Source organism: Neophocaena asiaeorientalis, unplaced genomic scaffold, assembly GCF_003031525.2.
Source record: "Neophocaena asiaeorientalis asiaeorientalis breed wild unplaced genomic scaffold, Neophocaena_asiaeorientalis_V1.1 scaffold203, whole genome shotgun sequence".
Taxonomy (NCBI): Eukaryota; Metazoa; Chordata; class Mammalia; order Artiodactyla; family Phocoenidae; genus Neophocaena; species Neophocaena asiaeorientalis.
In genome coordinates this window covers 1,820,891-1,836,779 of record NW_020172776.1, presented here as the reverse complement: position 1 = coordinate 1,836,779, position 15,889 = coordinate 1,820,891, and the positions used below count along the sequence as shown (strand labels likewise).

The 15,889-nt window shown below is 37.6% G+C and overlaps 1 protein-coding gene across 3 annotated transcripts in view; it reads right to left on the bottom strand.

Moving 5' to 3' along the window:
• The window catches only part of CDK19 (cyclin dependent kinase 19), a 180,717-nt gene that overhangs the window by 12,190 nt on the left and 152,638 nt on the right, over nucleotides 1–15,889 (bottom strand). For all 3 annotated transcript variants that reach the window (XM_024740923.1, XM_024740926.1, XM_024740924.1), the window contains 4 exons: nucleotides 11,323–11,380; nucleotides 6,199–6,330; nucleotides 2,065–2,208; nucleotides 1,807–1,876 (listed from right to left, as the gene is read on the bottom strand). In XM_024740923.1, the coding sequence (XP_024596691.1) occupies nucleotides 1,807–1,876; nucleotides 2,065–2,208; nucleotides 6,199–6,330; nucleotides 11,323–11,380 (404 nt within the window). The remainder of the gene's footprint in view (nucleotides 1–1,806; nucleotides 1,877–2,064; nucleotides 2,209–6,198; nucleotides 6,331–11,322; nucleotides 11,381–15,889) is intronic.

The window sequence follows — 15,889 nt, the reverse complement described above, 5'->3', positions numbered from 1 at the left end:
GGCATGAACCCGTGTCCCCTGCATCGGCAGGCAGACTCTCAACCACTGTGCCACCAGGGAAGCCCGAACCACTTTCATTTAATACCCATTTGACAAGTAACTAATGAGACTGCACTATGTACCAGGCCCTGGGGATACCTATAATGGTGTATAAAATAGGCACCATCCATATTCTAGAGGGAAAGACGGTAACTGTTCAAAAGCCAACTGCAGAGCAAAGTGATCAGTGCCAAGAGAAGCAGCACAGGATATGCTATGGGAGTACAGAGGGGAAGCACCTAACTAACTCAGACTAGGAGGTCAAGGGGAAATCTCGTCAGGATAGAAAGGATAAATAAAGGAGTTAATCGGATGAAATAGGTGGGAGGAGAGTATATCCCAGACTGAAGGAACAGCATGTGTAAAAATCCAGAGGTCAAAGAAAACTTAGGGGGTTTGAGGCTCTTAAAGAAATTCATGATGTCTAGGCTATAGAGTACAAAGTGGACAGAGGTTTAGGAGATGAACTTGGTGATGCAGAAGCCAAGGCTCTGTAAGCTATATTAAGAAATTGAGAGCAATGGTAAATTAAGAGCAACTTGAAGACTGACATGATCAAATGTGCTTCTGGCAATGACTGCAGTACAGACAGTGAGGTGGAGTGAAGACTGAAGGTAGAAATCACTTAGGAGGCCGCTGCAGGATTCCAGGCGAGAGACAGTGGTGGTCTGGCCTGCAACAGTGGAATGGTAGATGGAGAGAAATACAAAGATCCAAAGGATATTTAGAACAAAGAATTTACTAGATTTGCTAATTGTTTAGACACTGGGCGGTAAAATGGAAGACAGTGAGATAGAAGAAGGATCAGGGATATCTCTCAGGTCTTTGGCTTGAACAATCAGATGAATCATGGAGCTATTTCCTAAGATAAGAAATATAGTGGGAGGAGAGGTTTAGGAGGACAGATGATGAGTTCAGTTTTGGACATGTATTTTGAAGTATTTATGGGACATTCAAGTGGGGATTCCATAAGGCAATTAGATAAATGGGTCTGAAACTTGGGAAAGAGATCTAAGTAGGATGTATAAACTGGGAGCTATCAGCATAACTGATGGTACATTGTGGCCATCAAAATCATGGAGACTGCCTGGGGCAATGTCTAGAGTGAGAAGAGAGCCCAATTCAGACCCTTGAGCAATGTCAGGTCTCTCTTTAAGGGATGAAAAGAGGCAAGGACCCTACCAAGGACTGTAAAAGAGAGGCCCAAAATGATTAGTGCCATTCTCTGCTTCTCTTTATGATGTCTGCTTTTGTTCCTACAAGCCATCCTGTCCTGAAATTTTTCTGTTAAGTTGCCCAAGAGAGAACCTCTTCCATCTTTTCCTCTAGGTGTGCACATTTATAACAAACTCCTCTCACTTCTACTCAGCATACATGTCCCCACCAGTTTGTTTTACTCAAATCCCAGGCCATGTGTTCTTCCTCCTGCCACCCTTCCTGGTTGCCTAGCCCAGCATTTCAGTCACCAGTCATTAGTTAGATAAAGACAAAATCATAGCTGTGGCCTTGAACTGAGCCTTTATCAAGCTAAAACAGAAGAGACATTTAAACTATCCACTGACCCTTAAATTCTTAAAAGTTTTTAAATACTACAGCCTAAGCCTGGCATATATGTTAACAACATCTGGAATATCTTCTTTAAATCATAAACATAATTAATACACTAAAATCTAAGTTTCTGGTTGAAATAATCTCTATCTTTTTAAAAAAGGATTAATTTAAATATTCCCATTGAATATTACTTATACGTAACATGGAATTACTTACGTTGTTCTTCTAAAGTCTTTTTGAAGTGTGGGGTATTCTGGCATCTTTCTAATATCTTCCCAGTCTTTATCTTACAAAAAAATATTGAATATTGTTATAAAATAGTGTTACTTATCAAAAATCTAGTTATTTTAGCTTAAAAATATACATTAAAAATACTAAATATAAAAAAAATACTAAATATACATTAAAATACGCTTTTCAAAAAGAATGTTTTTGAAATATGACGCATTATTTTGAAATAAATAAATAAATTACCTGCAGGAAACCCCATGACACTAAATATCCGATCTAGTTGATCATGATGAAAGGGATTGCTTGTTTTTATATCTTCCTGACGACAGTGAAAAATAGGTTCTGAAGTCAACAATTCAGCAAATATGCAACCTATTGCCCATATGTCTATAAAGGAAGAAAAACAAACAAGTTTTTGCACACATTTATTATATTTCTTTGGTTATAATTTCTGGGTATAATCACAACCTACATATAAAAATACTTTTGGGGGTAGGGGGATGGACGAAATAGGTAAAAGGGATTAAGAGGTACAAACTTCCAGCTATAAAAAAGTCAGAGGGATGTAATGTACACATATGGAATACAGTCGATGATACTGTAACAACTTTGTATGGTGACAGATGGTAACTGGACTTATTGTGATTATTTTATAATGTATAAAAATATCAAATCACTATGTTGTACATGTTAAACTAATATAACATTGTATACCAAGTATAACTTTTATAAAGTAAAGAATCCCCAAAATAAAAAAATTTTTTAAACTTTTCAGTGAAGCAATACACAAAATACAATAAGTATATTAAGAAAACATATATATCACATGAAATAGCTGTATCATCACATAACATACTGAAAGCCAAATAAAATACATTTCCTTGTAAATTTCCTGATCAAGATAAGCTTGGGAAACTCAATTTAGCAAGCAATGAATTTACAGTTAGGCAAAAGCCTTTCAAACCACTATTAATAATTTAATCTCCAAAGGAGTCAACTGATAACCTACTACAAGGCATAATACTCAAGATCTGACAGACTGAAATAATATCATCATCAGGTGTGGTGATACATTTCTTTAAAGCAATCAAATGCATAATGACAGCAGAATTTCTGAGCTGTCAGTCTAGACAGACAGTACAGATCGCACAAGATGATTTGGAAAAGCTCAACTTTTGTCTGAAAGACACCAACTTCAGTTTTTTCGACAAACAGTGAGCTCTAGAAGCTGATAAATACAAGTATATATAGACACTGCACGAAACCAGTAGAGATAGATGTGATCTGAACATATTCACTTAGATGGTGCCCCAACTCTCCAATGTGCCAAGATAAAATTAGGCATCTTTCAAAGTTTTATTAACTATTTCAAAGAACCAGTTATGGATTATTCTATTTGGATTTTATACATTGAAAGACTATAATATAGTTTTAATTTAGATTCTAAGAGTATAATGTTATATTCACAATGTTTTGCCAAATGTACATGTGAATTTTTGTAAGATGTATGTTCATACTCACCCACTTAAATAAATGCTGTTTAATAAGTATTTTTTTAAGTATTTTATTTATTTTTTTAAATAAATGCTGTTGAATAAGTATTTTTTTTAAAAAACAACACACAGGACTTCCCTGGTGGCACGGTGGTTAAGAATCCCCCTGCCACTGCAGGGGACACGGGTACGATTCCTGGTCCGGAAAGATCCCACATGCCGCGGAGCAACTAAGCCCATGCACCACAACTACTAAGCTTGCACTCTGGAGCCCGTGAGCCACAACTACGGAGCCCACGTGCCATAACTACTGACGCTCGTGCGCCTAGAGCCTGTGCTCCGCAACAAGACAAGCCACCACAATGAGAAGCCCTCGCACCACAACGAAGAGTAGCCCCCACTCGCCACAACTAGAGAAAGCCCGCAAGCAGCAACAAAGACCCAACGCAGCCAAAAATAAAATAAATAAATAAATAAATAAATTTATTAAAAAAAAAAAAAGGAGTGAATGTGTGTGTATTTATTATGTCTGCTATGAATACATTTCAAGCCTAAAGATAACTAATGTGGGGATTACTCTTTCTTAGCTTTTTTCTTAACTTCTATCCAGAATAAGTAATTGGGACTTGACTAAAATTAGAAATTAGCAATTATGTTTTTATCTTTAATTCGTAAATCTTATTTTTACTGAGCAAGTAAGTCGCAAGCTGGTTAAAATTCAATTTCAGTTCTCTTTACCCTGAGGAAATAAGAAATATAGTTGGTTTCCAATTCATACCCAATTACCTTTATTTCCAAAAAAACACATCTATTTTTTATTCCAACAGTAGAGCAGTTAATCAGAAAATATTCATAAAACTATGCTTCTGAAAGTGTGGGGACCACATACAACAGAATCGCCAGTAGTACCTGTTAAACAGAGGCCTCACTACCATGGGTTTGCTAAGAATCTCAGAGTGAGACAGATTTTGGTGGGGCATCATTTAGTTTAACAAGGTTTTGTCTGAACCTGCCTTTTCTTACTGGAAATCTCCCTTCTAGACATAGACTGCATAGTGCTTGGTAAGAGCCCAATGCACGTGGGTGTCTGCTGTTGTCACATCCTGTACTCCCCACCTTATGCCCTGGGTTATCTCACCATCAGTCCTGTTCTAAGGCACCACCTGTTGCTTCCAACTGACACTCCCCTTCTCTCTGGCTTTCATTTGGTTTCTTCCTATCCTCTGGTACCTTCTGAGATTGTCTAGATTTTACTGTTCTCAATAGAGAGACCTAATAACAGAAAAAGCAAACATAATTCTAAATGTCTCAAAAATATAGCCTCTCAGTAAAAGTCATTCATTGGAATGTAAATAGAGTCAGGGTCTGATTTTCACTCCTCATTCTAAGGACCGCTCTATCCCTTCCATTTGCTTTTTGTAGTTCTCCTTCATTCAAAGACAGCTGCCACTGTCCTTGGCAGACAGAGTGGCAGCCTCTGGTAAGGGGCCTTATTACTATAAACTCAACTGCCAGGGGACAGGTCTAAGGTCAGTCTCACACTTCTCTACTATCAAACACAAACTGGTTTTCCTCACAGTGCTGTGGCTACTCATAGCCCTTTTCACTAATTTAACAAAATCCTTTAGCAGTATTTATGAAGAATTATAATATTCCACACTGTGCTAGTGTCTCAATCCCTAGACAAAGACAGTATAAATGTGTTCTGGGTATCTGAGTTTTGCAGAAATCAGACCTCCTGACGAATGAGGACATTACTATATTTTAATTTGTGTTTCCCTTTTTACCCATGAATAGGTTAATTATGAGTCTAATCTTTTCAAACGTGAGAACTTCATTTATAGTTCTTTGGCTGCCAGCAGGTTTTTCATAAGCTTAACAGAAAAAGGATTAAGCTGACTTGTCTATTTTTAATAATTTTATAGCTTAAGTGCCTTTATCAAATAGAACTCAACAAAAGCAGCTAAATGTAGTCAAAACAGTTATTAGTCTAAGACAAGTAAACAGAAAATTCAAGAAAAGGAAAATTTAAAGAAACACACTTAGAGCAAATTTAAGTACCTTACAGAACTAGCCCTTCACATTAACAGTACTATTTACTCCCTCCCTCCCCTCTCTTTTTACCTCCTTTAAAGCAATATCTAGGTCTGAGGACAGCTCTCTCTTCCTGACTCCCTCAATTAGCAGCTGGGACCTCTGAGGACACTGTAATGACAGGTAGCAAAATCTCTGATGCCTCTGTTCTGAAGGAGACTTAAAATCTTACAGAGTATGTTTATAACAGGTTTTCTTACTCAGTTTTTTCACTTGGTGAGATGGCAAGATGCTGAGCACAGCTAATCTACCCAGGCTCTATTTCCTACCTTAATGGAGAAACTGCCATTCTGAAAACTGTAATGGCAAGAGAGAAAGATTAGTCATATTGTTTCTTGCTTAGGAAAGGACTGACTGACTAACTTTTCCCCAAATAGAAGGGGCTCTCTCCAATAACTACACTACTCCCGTTTTTCTGTTTTTTTTCTTTTTGTGAAGAAAACAAGTCTAAACCTCCCTCCAGTCCTTCTGATTGATAGTAAGTAAAAAATAACATTTGCATGTTATTGTTTCTATAGCAACTCAACAAGATCAGATACTTCTATCCTCTGAAAGAAAATTTCTTTTTTTAAAGGAATCATATTCTCCTATACAGTTAAAAATCCAAATCTACCAGATTACAAAATCTGGGAATATAAACAACAGGACTTTTACAAAGAAATTTAAAGTGGTTTTTACAAAGCAGCTTTATTATTATACCATTTAGTATTTATGATAATGTAATATCATGATAATGATATGATAATGTAATACTTACCAACTATAAGTAAATCATTTTAGACTAACTTACCAATGGCCTTTGTATAATGCCTTGCACCAAGCAAAAGTTCTGGAGCCCGATACCAAAAAGTCACAACTACTGGATCCAAATCTGCTAGTGGCTTTAGAGGAGAATTGAATAATCTGGCAAAACCCATGTCAGCTAAAAAATAAAATAATAAGAAATCAGGTTGGCATGCTCTTATAACCATGCAAGGTTGATGACAATAGCCACTAACCTTATAAAGCAATCCTTTTTCCTCTCTTTTCAACCAGTGGTCTGTACCAGGCATCAAATCTCCCCTTCTGAGGTAGATACTACTATTGTGCCTATTTTACTGATGAAGAAACTGAGGCTTAGAGATATTCTGACTTGTCCAAGGTCATAGAACTAGTAACTACAGAGTCAGAATTAGAATCCAGGTCTGACTTCAGATTCCTGGCTTTCAGAGACAGAATAATATTCTTAAATATTTTAAAAATAGAAAATAGTCTAAAAGTTTCCATGATTGATTATGACTTCTGTATGCCTATATATTGAAAAAACCTGACTATATCTTAGTTCAGTGTGTGCTAGAGTTGGTTGGCTCTCATGGACCCAGCAGAGCCAATTCATACACATCTTTTGAACTCTGTTCAGTAACGTCATGTTTGTGGCTTGAAATTGGCTATGGTGGGAGTATTTACATCATGGAAAACAGCAAATGCTACAAATAGGGGTTTTTCCTCCCAGAGAGCCAGTTGTTGTATAGTTACCAGCACATCACATACATGGTTCCAAGAACATAGAACACATAAGAATGTTATAATTCAGCATTTAACAAAGGTCTATACCAAAGATAACTAAAATATTAGAGGTACACAAAAGTAGTAAAAAGACTATTACTATAATAAGGTATTGGTGACTAATTTTCTTAAGATTTCCTAAAGAATAAATACCTTATACCTATAAAGCACTTCAGAGTTTACAAATGATTTTCACATACATCATACATCACTTCGTCTAATCCTCATAAGAATGCTGGTTTAATAAGTACTGCCCTTGCCACACTTCTGTGATGAAGAATCTAAGGCCCAAAGCAGTTCAATGACTTGCCCAAAGTCACAGGGATAGGAAGTGAAAATGCCAGTACAAACAAAAAGCATGTTATAATTTAGCAGCTACATTCTTAACCATGGAACTGATATCCAATAGATTACACATATGATAACCGCATGTCACAAAGGCAAAAATCACAAAAATGATAAACCTCTATAATATGAAATATATACACAGTATATTTTGACTGTATAAGGGTCCCTAGTGTACTATACAATGCACAAATAGTACAGTAAAGTTTCAACTACAGAGTATCATTTAATCTAAAACCAATATACTTTGATATACATTAAATTTTTAATTTACAGTGATTTTGTTTCTTTAGAGTTTGAATAATTTACAAGACTTTCTGAGGATGCTTTGGAGGACCCAGGTCTTAAAAAATAAAGCTACCCAAGGATGCCTATGCTGATGCCTACACTTTCTTAAGCAAATTTCCCTATAGCAAACGCAGATATTCAAAACCATTCTACCAATATTACACCTACCTCAAAGCACTGCTCTATATATTTAGTAGATGCTGATTGTTGTTGATGGCAAAGTAATATGATGGAATACTCTTTCATACATTGAAAAGCATGCTATTTTTAAGTAAAGGCTAAAGCCAGTATTTCTCCCCTTATTCTCCACCTTCTAAGTTTTATATAAGCCACATCTATTCACTGAAAAATGAAATCAAGGCCAGACGAAACAATAAATATTCTTAAAAACAATTCCCATCTATTGTATGAACTTTAAAGGAGTTTCAAACCATTTTTCAAATAATTACTAATTTAGACAAAAGGTAATTAGCCTAAACATTCCTAACACCTATTTTCCTAAAGTTAGATATTAGTGAAATTGTTCAATTCAACAGACAGGGGTAGTAAAATTCTGGTGTGGGTGCTAATTAGACAGTATCAAATGATAGAAAAGCAGCAGAAGGCAATGTCTACTGCCAAGGAGCTTACATGAAGGTGAGATGACAAAATACATGGAGTAGATAAAAATAAAAAGGATAAGTAGTGTAAGACTAAAGGAGAGTTGCTGCTGGTTTCTACTAGACTTGAAGGCCCTTGAGGGAAGGGGTTATGTCTCCTTCACAGTTTTATCTGGAACAATGTCTGATAAACATTTGTAGGAGTGGACTAAATCGAAAGTGGAACTTGAGCTGGATTCTGAAGGATGGATCATTGTGAATGGTAAAGGCGGCGATGAGCATTTTAGGTAAGGCCTGGAAGTCTTCAGGTTGCTGGGGAGGGGAAGCCTCAGAGACAGGGAAGGGCACAGTATGTTTTCCATTTGACTATGCTTTCTTTCCCTTTCAGTCAAAAAAGAACGGTCATAAAGTGTGAAGCATAGACATCAGAGCATTACTGATTTTTTTAAAAAAGAATGTGCTATTAAAACAAAATTTAAAAACAATTTAATCAACTAGATTAATCGTTCACTAGACCTTTAATACCAATTACTGCTTACTTTTAACCCTGATTTTATCTTTAATCTTGGATGGAATTGTAATCCTAAAACTCTTAACAATAAGGCAATTAACTGGCCTGGCTAGAATACAGAATTTATGTTGAGGAGTAGTAGGGCTATTTGGGAGAATAAGGAGAAGACATTAAGTTTGGTGACTGGCATAAATGTGATGACTGGTACAGCATGGGAAAGTATAATATGATGATGACGAATTTGGTTTGAATTAATGCAATATAGGTTGCCAGCAGAACATCCAAATAGAGATAAACATTTCATCTAGGGTGAGAGAACAGAATCTGAGATGCAGATCTTAGAATCATTTTCATAGAACCCAAGCTTTTGAGGCCACAACTTATCAATTCCCTAAAGAAGTCATTGTGGAGGGAGGCCATGTCCCAAGCCAGTACCTAGCCTGTCTTGAAACAAAAGGGTAATAGGAATAAGAGGCAAAAATGAATAAAATACAGAAGTAACAGCAAAAGTAGTAGATAGAAAAACAGAATTACATGATGTCATATAGACCAAAGGAAAAGACGGTCACAAGGCCAGACTAGCCCGAAGAACAAATAACAAGACAGTAAAGGAAAACAACAACTAAACACAGGCCACTAGATTTGGTAAGACAGAGATCATAGATGGCCTTTTAGAGAGCAGTTTCAATAGAGGGGCAGAATTAAGACGTCAGATAATAACAAATTAGGGTAAGTGAAAACAATGCATAAACATCATGTATTTTAGAAGTAGAGGAACAAGGGGAAAAACGGAACAAATTGTAAAGAAAACAAAATGGATATGAGAAAATTTATGTTAAACTGGGGTGAGTACACAGACACACTACCAAATGTAAAATAGATAGCTAGTGGGAAGCAGCTGCATAGCACAGGGAGATCAGCTCGGTGCTTTGTGACCACCTAGAGGGGTGGGATAGGGAGGGTGGGAGGAGATGCAAGAGGGAGGGGATATGGGGATATATGTATGCATATAGCTGATTCACTTTGTTGTACAGCAGAAACTAACACAACACTGTAAAGCAATTATACTCCAATAAAGATGTTAAAAAAAATTGGGGTGAGGATTATGAATGTTTAAAGGTGAAGAGGAGAAACTTGAGAAGGAGAGAATGGAGATACTGTAATAAGAAGGGCTCAAGTACAGCAGGAAGATATTTAGAAGCTAGGAAGGACATCAGATAGGACTTAGGAGAAAGAGACACTCTTTCTCTGAGACTGTTTCAAAGGCAGAGCTGTGCTGACAAAAAGTGGTCAGTGAGGTCATACCAGATAACTCCGATATCACTAGGCAGCAGTGTTTGGAGGGAAAGAGACCCCAGACTTGGAATTCAAGTCCTTCCTTTGAAAGGCTGAGTAAGCTACAGTCTCTCTAAATCCAGCTTTCCTTATCTGCAGTATCTACCATAGAGGGTGGTTGTATAAAGCAAATGAGATAACGTTTGAAAGTATCTATCTTAGTGTCCCCCATAGAAGGACCATCCTTTATTTCCCTTTCACGAGGGTCTAGCAAAAACTAGGTACTCAGTAAATGCCTCCAAGTAAAAGTGTGAGAGTGAAACAGAAAAGTGAGGAGCGGGAGAAAGGGGATGGGAGGGAGGAAGGTGGAAAGGGAAGGAAAGCAGCCACCTGGTTCTTAACTAACAACAACAGAATTTTTTTATGACTCAATCTCAGTAAAGTCAGAGTAGAGGTTTGAAGAAAGAAAAGTTGGTTTAGAACAGCTTCTTCAGGAACTGGGCTAGTGAATTAATTGAAGAAGTAGAAAACCAAGCAGCAGGGCACGCTTGGTTGAAGCAGGACAGAATGAATTTGTAGTATGTCAAGTTAGCACAATTCCGCATCACTTCGAGCATGATATATTCTAACAGCAAAGAAAGCAGGTTGCTGAAACAAAATTTACTTTAAGATCTTTCTAAAAAGCATTGGACATTCAATAAATGTTAAGTTCTATTATAAGAAATTAGAACAAAGCATTTCTTAGCTCATTTTCTCCCCAAATATGTCATAGGTATAAATGATGCCAATTTCTTTCAGAACTTTCAAGTTGCAAAGAAAATTTTAATACAGAGACAAGACTTCTGCCAGTGCCTTAATCTAAGACTGGCAAGCAAGAGAGTCTATAAATATATACATTCATTTGGAAAAGATATGTTGGTACCTGGCACCAGGACATGTGGTGGAGGGAGGGGAGGGCGGGGGGAGGTATCTGTGAAGATCTGTATGTACTAGGTCAGGGTGGGAGGGATGTATTCCGGGAAACATTTGGTAAAGCTGAGACAAAAGTAAGATTCAGAGATTATGTTTAGGGTGACTGTGCAGGACAGTAATAGTAGCATAAACACATACTTGGGGTATTGTATGGGAATGAATTTTTTGCTTGCTTCAGCTTAGAATTATAGAACCTTATTTTGGGAATAAATCTGAGGGATTTTACAAACTATCTATCTACATTTCCCAACATCTTTTCTACAAATATTATGAGGAATTAATTTTTAAATTAACTAGTTAAATAAGAGTATTAAAAAGGGAAACCATCTTTGCAGTCACTTCAGTTTCTTAGTAAATTATTTTAGAAATAATTACCTACCTATTTTGACTCTCCCCCTCTCAGGACCTTCTCCCATTACTAGGATATTTGCTGGTTTCTAGAAATAAAAATAGAGCATTCAAATTACTATATTTATTCTTTTGACATGCTCTAAAATGGAAAAAAGTTCTTATAATATGAAAATATCACTTTTGGATTTTCATCAAAACTATAATTGAATATCAAGTACCCTCTATAGAGTTAAAGCATTTGACATACTTGAAGTTAGCACTAACTTTCCAAAAACATCCTTGCTATAGAAACATCTTATTTTCAAAATCATATCATACAAAAAATCACAAAGGAATTAAAGCTGTCATTTCTATTTACCCCACAAAAGTAATGAGTAAGAATAATTCTTAAACCTGCACAAATTATAAGCTGTCCTATTGCTGCCCACAATAAAGGGCTTTTGTGGTTGAAAATTTTTACATAAAATTTCCAGCCACAATATAACTACCTTCATTTAAATGAATCAAGTGGAATATTCCTTGCTAAATATTTCTAAGCCACTACTATAGGAAAACATGGTCAACATTCAGCAGACTCCATTAAAATTCATACACATTTTCAGCCATAGTCCATGCAAAAGTGAGAAATTCCAAATATAATCTCAAGATGTAGGAAAATAAAAGCCAAGGCTAATACAGAGCTATATAAAGAAAAGAGTAGGCTGCAAATGTATCCAGCGTCTTTTAAGTCATCCTTTTTTGTAGACATTTGGAAACAGAGAAACTGTGAAGATACACACTTTTGGGCAAGTAAGTCTCCTCTGTAAACTCTTTGGAGAGAAAAATTTATGATTCATTTATTTAATCAATGAATATATTTTTAGTGTCTTCTAGGGAGAAAGAACCATACTAACCATACAAAGAATTAAGAGGGAAAATAAAGGCACAGTAAACCAAGTTCCTAACCTCCAGATGCTCACTACATAAGTAAAAAGAAATATCATAAGTTTTGTATAATTCTAGAAGGTAATGCTAATTATGAGTTATGGAGAGGACTGAGATCTTGGGTTAGAGGCTAAACTAGATTACTTTTAAGATCTCTTCCAATTTTCCAGCTCTTTTTAAAGTTTCAATGAAAACAATAAGCATTAAAGAAAAAAAAAGTTCAAAGAAGGAACTGATTAACAAGAGCTCCCATTGTTAAGGGAAATGTTCACTGGAGGTGGGGCAGCGTCTATGTCCATTAACCAATCCTGAAAAATGAACAGAAGCTAGAATGGCAGAGCAGAAGAAAGGTAAGGGCTGGGCTTCCCTGGTGGCGCAGTGGCTGAGAGTCCGCCTGCCGATGCAGGGGACACGGGTTCGTGTCTGGTCCGGGAAGATCCCGCATGCCGCGGAGTGGATGGGCCCGTGAGCCATGGCCGCTGGGCCTGCGAGTCCGGAGCCTGTGCTCCGCAACGGGGAGAGGCTGCAACACTGAGAGGCACGTGTACCAAAAAAAAAAAAAAAAAAAAAAAAAGGGCTATGAACGAAGCAAGCTTAGGAGAGAGTAATAAGTCTGACTTGACAGAACTGGGCAGAGGACTCATGTTGGGGGTGGTAAAATGAACCTAGACCCTGCAGAATATTAATTGCCAGGTGAAGTAATCGGGCCTTTGTACACATTACAGGCAGTGAGATTACAAGAAAGAGGGAGGTATCAGAACTGGGTGTAAGGTGATAAGCGCTTCATCCAAGGACTTCTCAGCTGAAACGACGAGGGAGTTATGGAGCTGAGGAACATTTTAAAGGAGAAATTAACAGGACTTTGTGACTAGTTGAAGGCAGAAGATTGAGACAAAGGGTGATAAAGATTTCATTAAGGTTTTGAGTTTATGTGACTGGAAGAATGGTGCCCTTGTGATAGAAAATTTATGAGAGGTACTGATTTGGGAGGGGGAACAACAAAGAGAAGGAGATGGCACATTGAGTTTGAGTGATATGAGAGGCCTAGTTGTACTAGCCAGGGGAGTGGAAATAGGAAGATTTAGATTTTTTTAAAAAATGAATTTATATTTTATTTATTTATTTTTGGCTGCGCTGGGTCTTTACTGCTGCATGCGGGCATTCTCTAGTTGCGGTGCGGGGGCTACTCTTCATTGCAGTGCGCAGCCTTCTCATTGTGGTGGCTTCTCTTATTGCAGAGCATGGGCTCTAGGTGCATGGGCTTCAGTAGTTGCAGCACGCAGGCTCAGTAGTTGTGGCTTGTGGGCTCCAGAGCACAGGATCAGTAGTTGTGGCACATGGGCTTAGTTGCTCCATAGCATGTGGGATCTTCCTGGACCAGGGCTCAAACCTGTGTCTCCTGCATTGGCAGGCAGATTCTTAACCACTGTGCCACCAGGGAAACCCAAAGATTTAGATTTGAAAGTTATTGTCACTGGAGTGTGATAATTGAAGACATGAGACAAGATTAGTTTACTGTAGCAGAAAGAGAAAAATGCATCAGACAAAAAACCAAACCTTCAAAATTCAAGTTTAACGACTATTTATCAAAGATCCATTATGTATAAAACACTGTCCTGCAGACTTTCAGGAAACAAAGAGAAACAAAACATGAAGCCCTTGACTTCAAGGAGTTTAATATCTAGTAGGGAAAGACAGACAGATTACTTTTTAGAGTACAAGGCAGATTACAGAAAGTACCAAAACAGCAAAATAAATTGCCAGGAATAGATGATTCTTCTCAGTGAATATCAGGATAGTCTTTAGGAAGGAGATGACTTTAGATGAATTTAAGAGTGCCTAAGATTTTGATAAGCATAAACAGAAGAATGACTTTTCAGGCTTAGAGAACCCTAAAAGTAAGAGCCTGGTCACCAAGAAAACCCAGGGACATGACATACTGGGAGAGCCTACAAGTATTTTGATTTTGACTAGAGCATAGAATGCTCAGTGTAGAGCATTCCTAAGGCTAGGAACTATGTTGGAAATTAAACGTCACACTAAAGAAACTATAATTTATGCTATAGGCTAAGCCGAGACAAGACAGTGAGATAATCAGATCTATATTTAGGAAAAAACTCTGGTAGCACTGTGAAGGATGAACTGAGAAGGAAAGGTGGACCACAAAGTAGAGACAGAGACCAGTTGGAAGTGGTTACAATAGTCAAGGGAAAAGTAAGGGGTCCCTAACTTGTGACAATGGTCATGGAGCAACACACAAGAGCATTTCAAGGGAAACGTTCAAGATTTGGCATTGCTTTTTTGCACCGCCTTCACTTCCCTCCATAGTCACTCATTCAACAAATACTGATTGAGTATCTAGCAGTGATTTAGATGCTAGAGATACAGTAGTAAACAAAACCAGGCAAGATCCTTGACCTCATGGAGCTTACATTCTAGTGGGAAGAGAAGGGCAATAAATAACAAATGTATAGTACATCAGTATTGATAAGTGCTGTGGATAAAAATTAAATAAGGAGAACACAAAGAGATTTCCACATCTGGTATTATGGCTGAGTAGGTGCTCTAGGAGACCCTGCCATTACAGAACAACAATATATATGCTGCCTAAGAAACATTCCTTGAAGGATCCTTGATCTCACAAGAGATAAGGCAGGGGTCCCCAACCCCCGGGCCGCAAACCAGTACCAAGTCTGGCCGCACAGCAGGACGTGAGTGGCAGGCAAGTGAGCGAAGCTTCATCTGCTGCTCCCCATTGATCCCCATCGCTCGCATTACCACCCGCACCATCCTCCCCACTCCAATTCATGGAAAAACTGTCTTCCATGAAACTGGTCCCTGGTGCCAAAACGTCTGGGGAACCACTGAGATAAGGGATATCTACAACAACCCCAGCCCCACCCCCAAATAAGGGCTGGAGAAGGAAGGAAAGGCAGGATGGACCTGGGAGCAGATGCCAGTAACACACTTCACTGGGGACACTGAACCCTGGACCACCAGCAAGGTGAAGAAACTGAGCCTGTTCCCTGACAATCGGTCAAGACTCCCATGGGGACTAAAGTAAACCAGAAGAAGCAAAAGGAAACCCTCTCTGTAGGAAAAACTTCCTAACTTAGGCCTAAGGACTAAAACAATACATTTTCCTGCTAAAAACATACTTTAATCCATTCACATACTATTTACAAGAGATCCATCTAAGTGGAAGGACCATAAAAGCTGAAAGTAAAAGGCTATTAAAAGAGCAGGCAAACTGCTAAAAGAATCAACTATAGTAATGTCAGACAAAATAGCTTTTAAGACAAAAGCATTATTAGGAGTAGAGATGGTCACCATGTAATGATACAAGATTCAATTCACCAGGAAGAGAGAACACTCCTAAAACTCATTATGTACTTGAAATATATATGTATTTGATATCATTTCAGGGAGGGAAAAAACCAAGGATAACAAACGTTTCTCAATAATTGATATGTCAAGCAGACAAAAGATTAGTAAGATATAGACCATCCAAAGGACACAATTAACAAAGTTGATCTAACAGGCATATACACAACTTTTTACCCAATAATTAGAGAGTACACATTTTTTTTTTCAATCATACATGGAACGTTTACAAATGTTGTTAGTGTACTAGCAGGTCTCAAGAAATTTCAAGGAATTGTTATCAAACA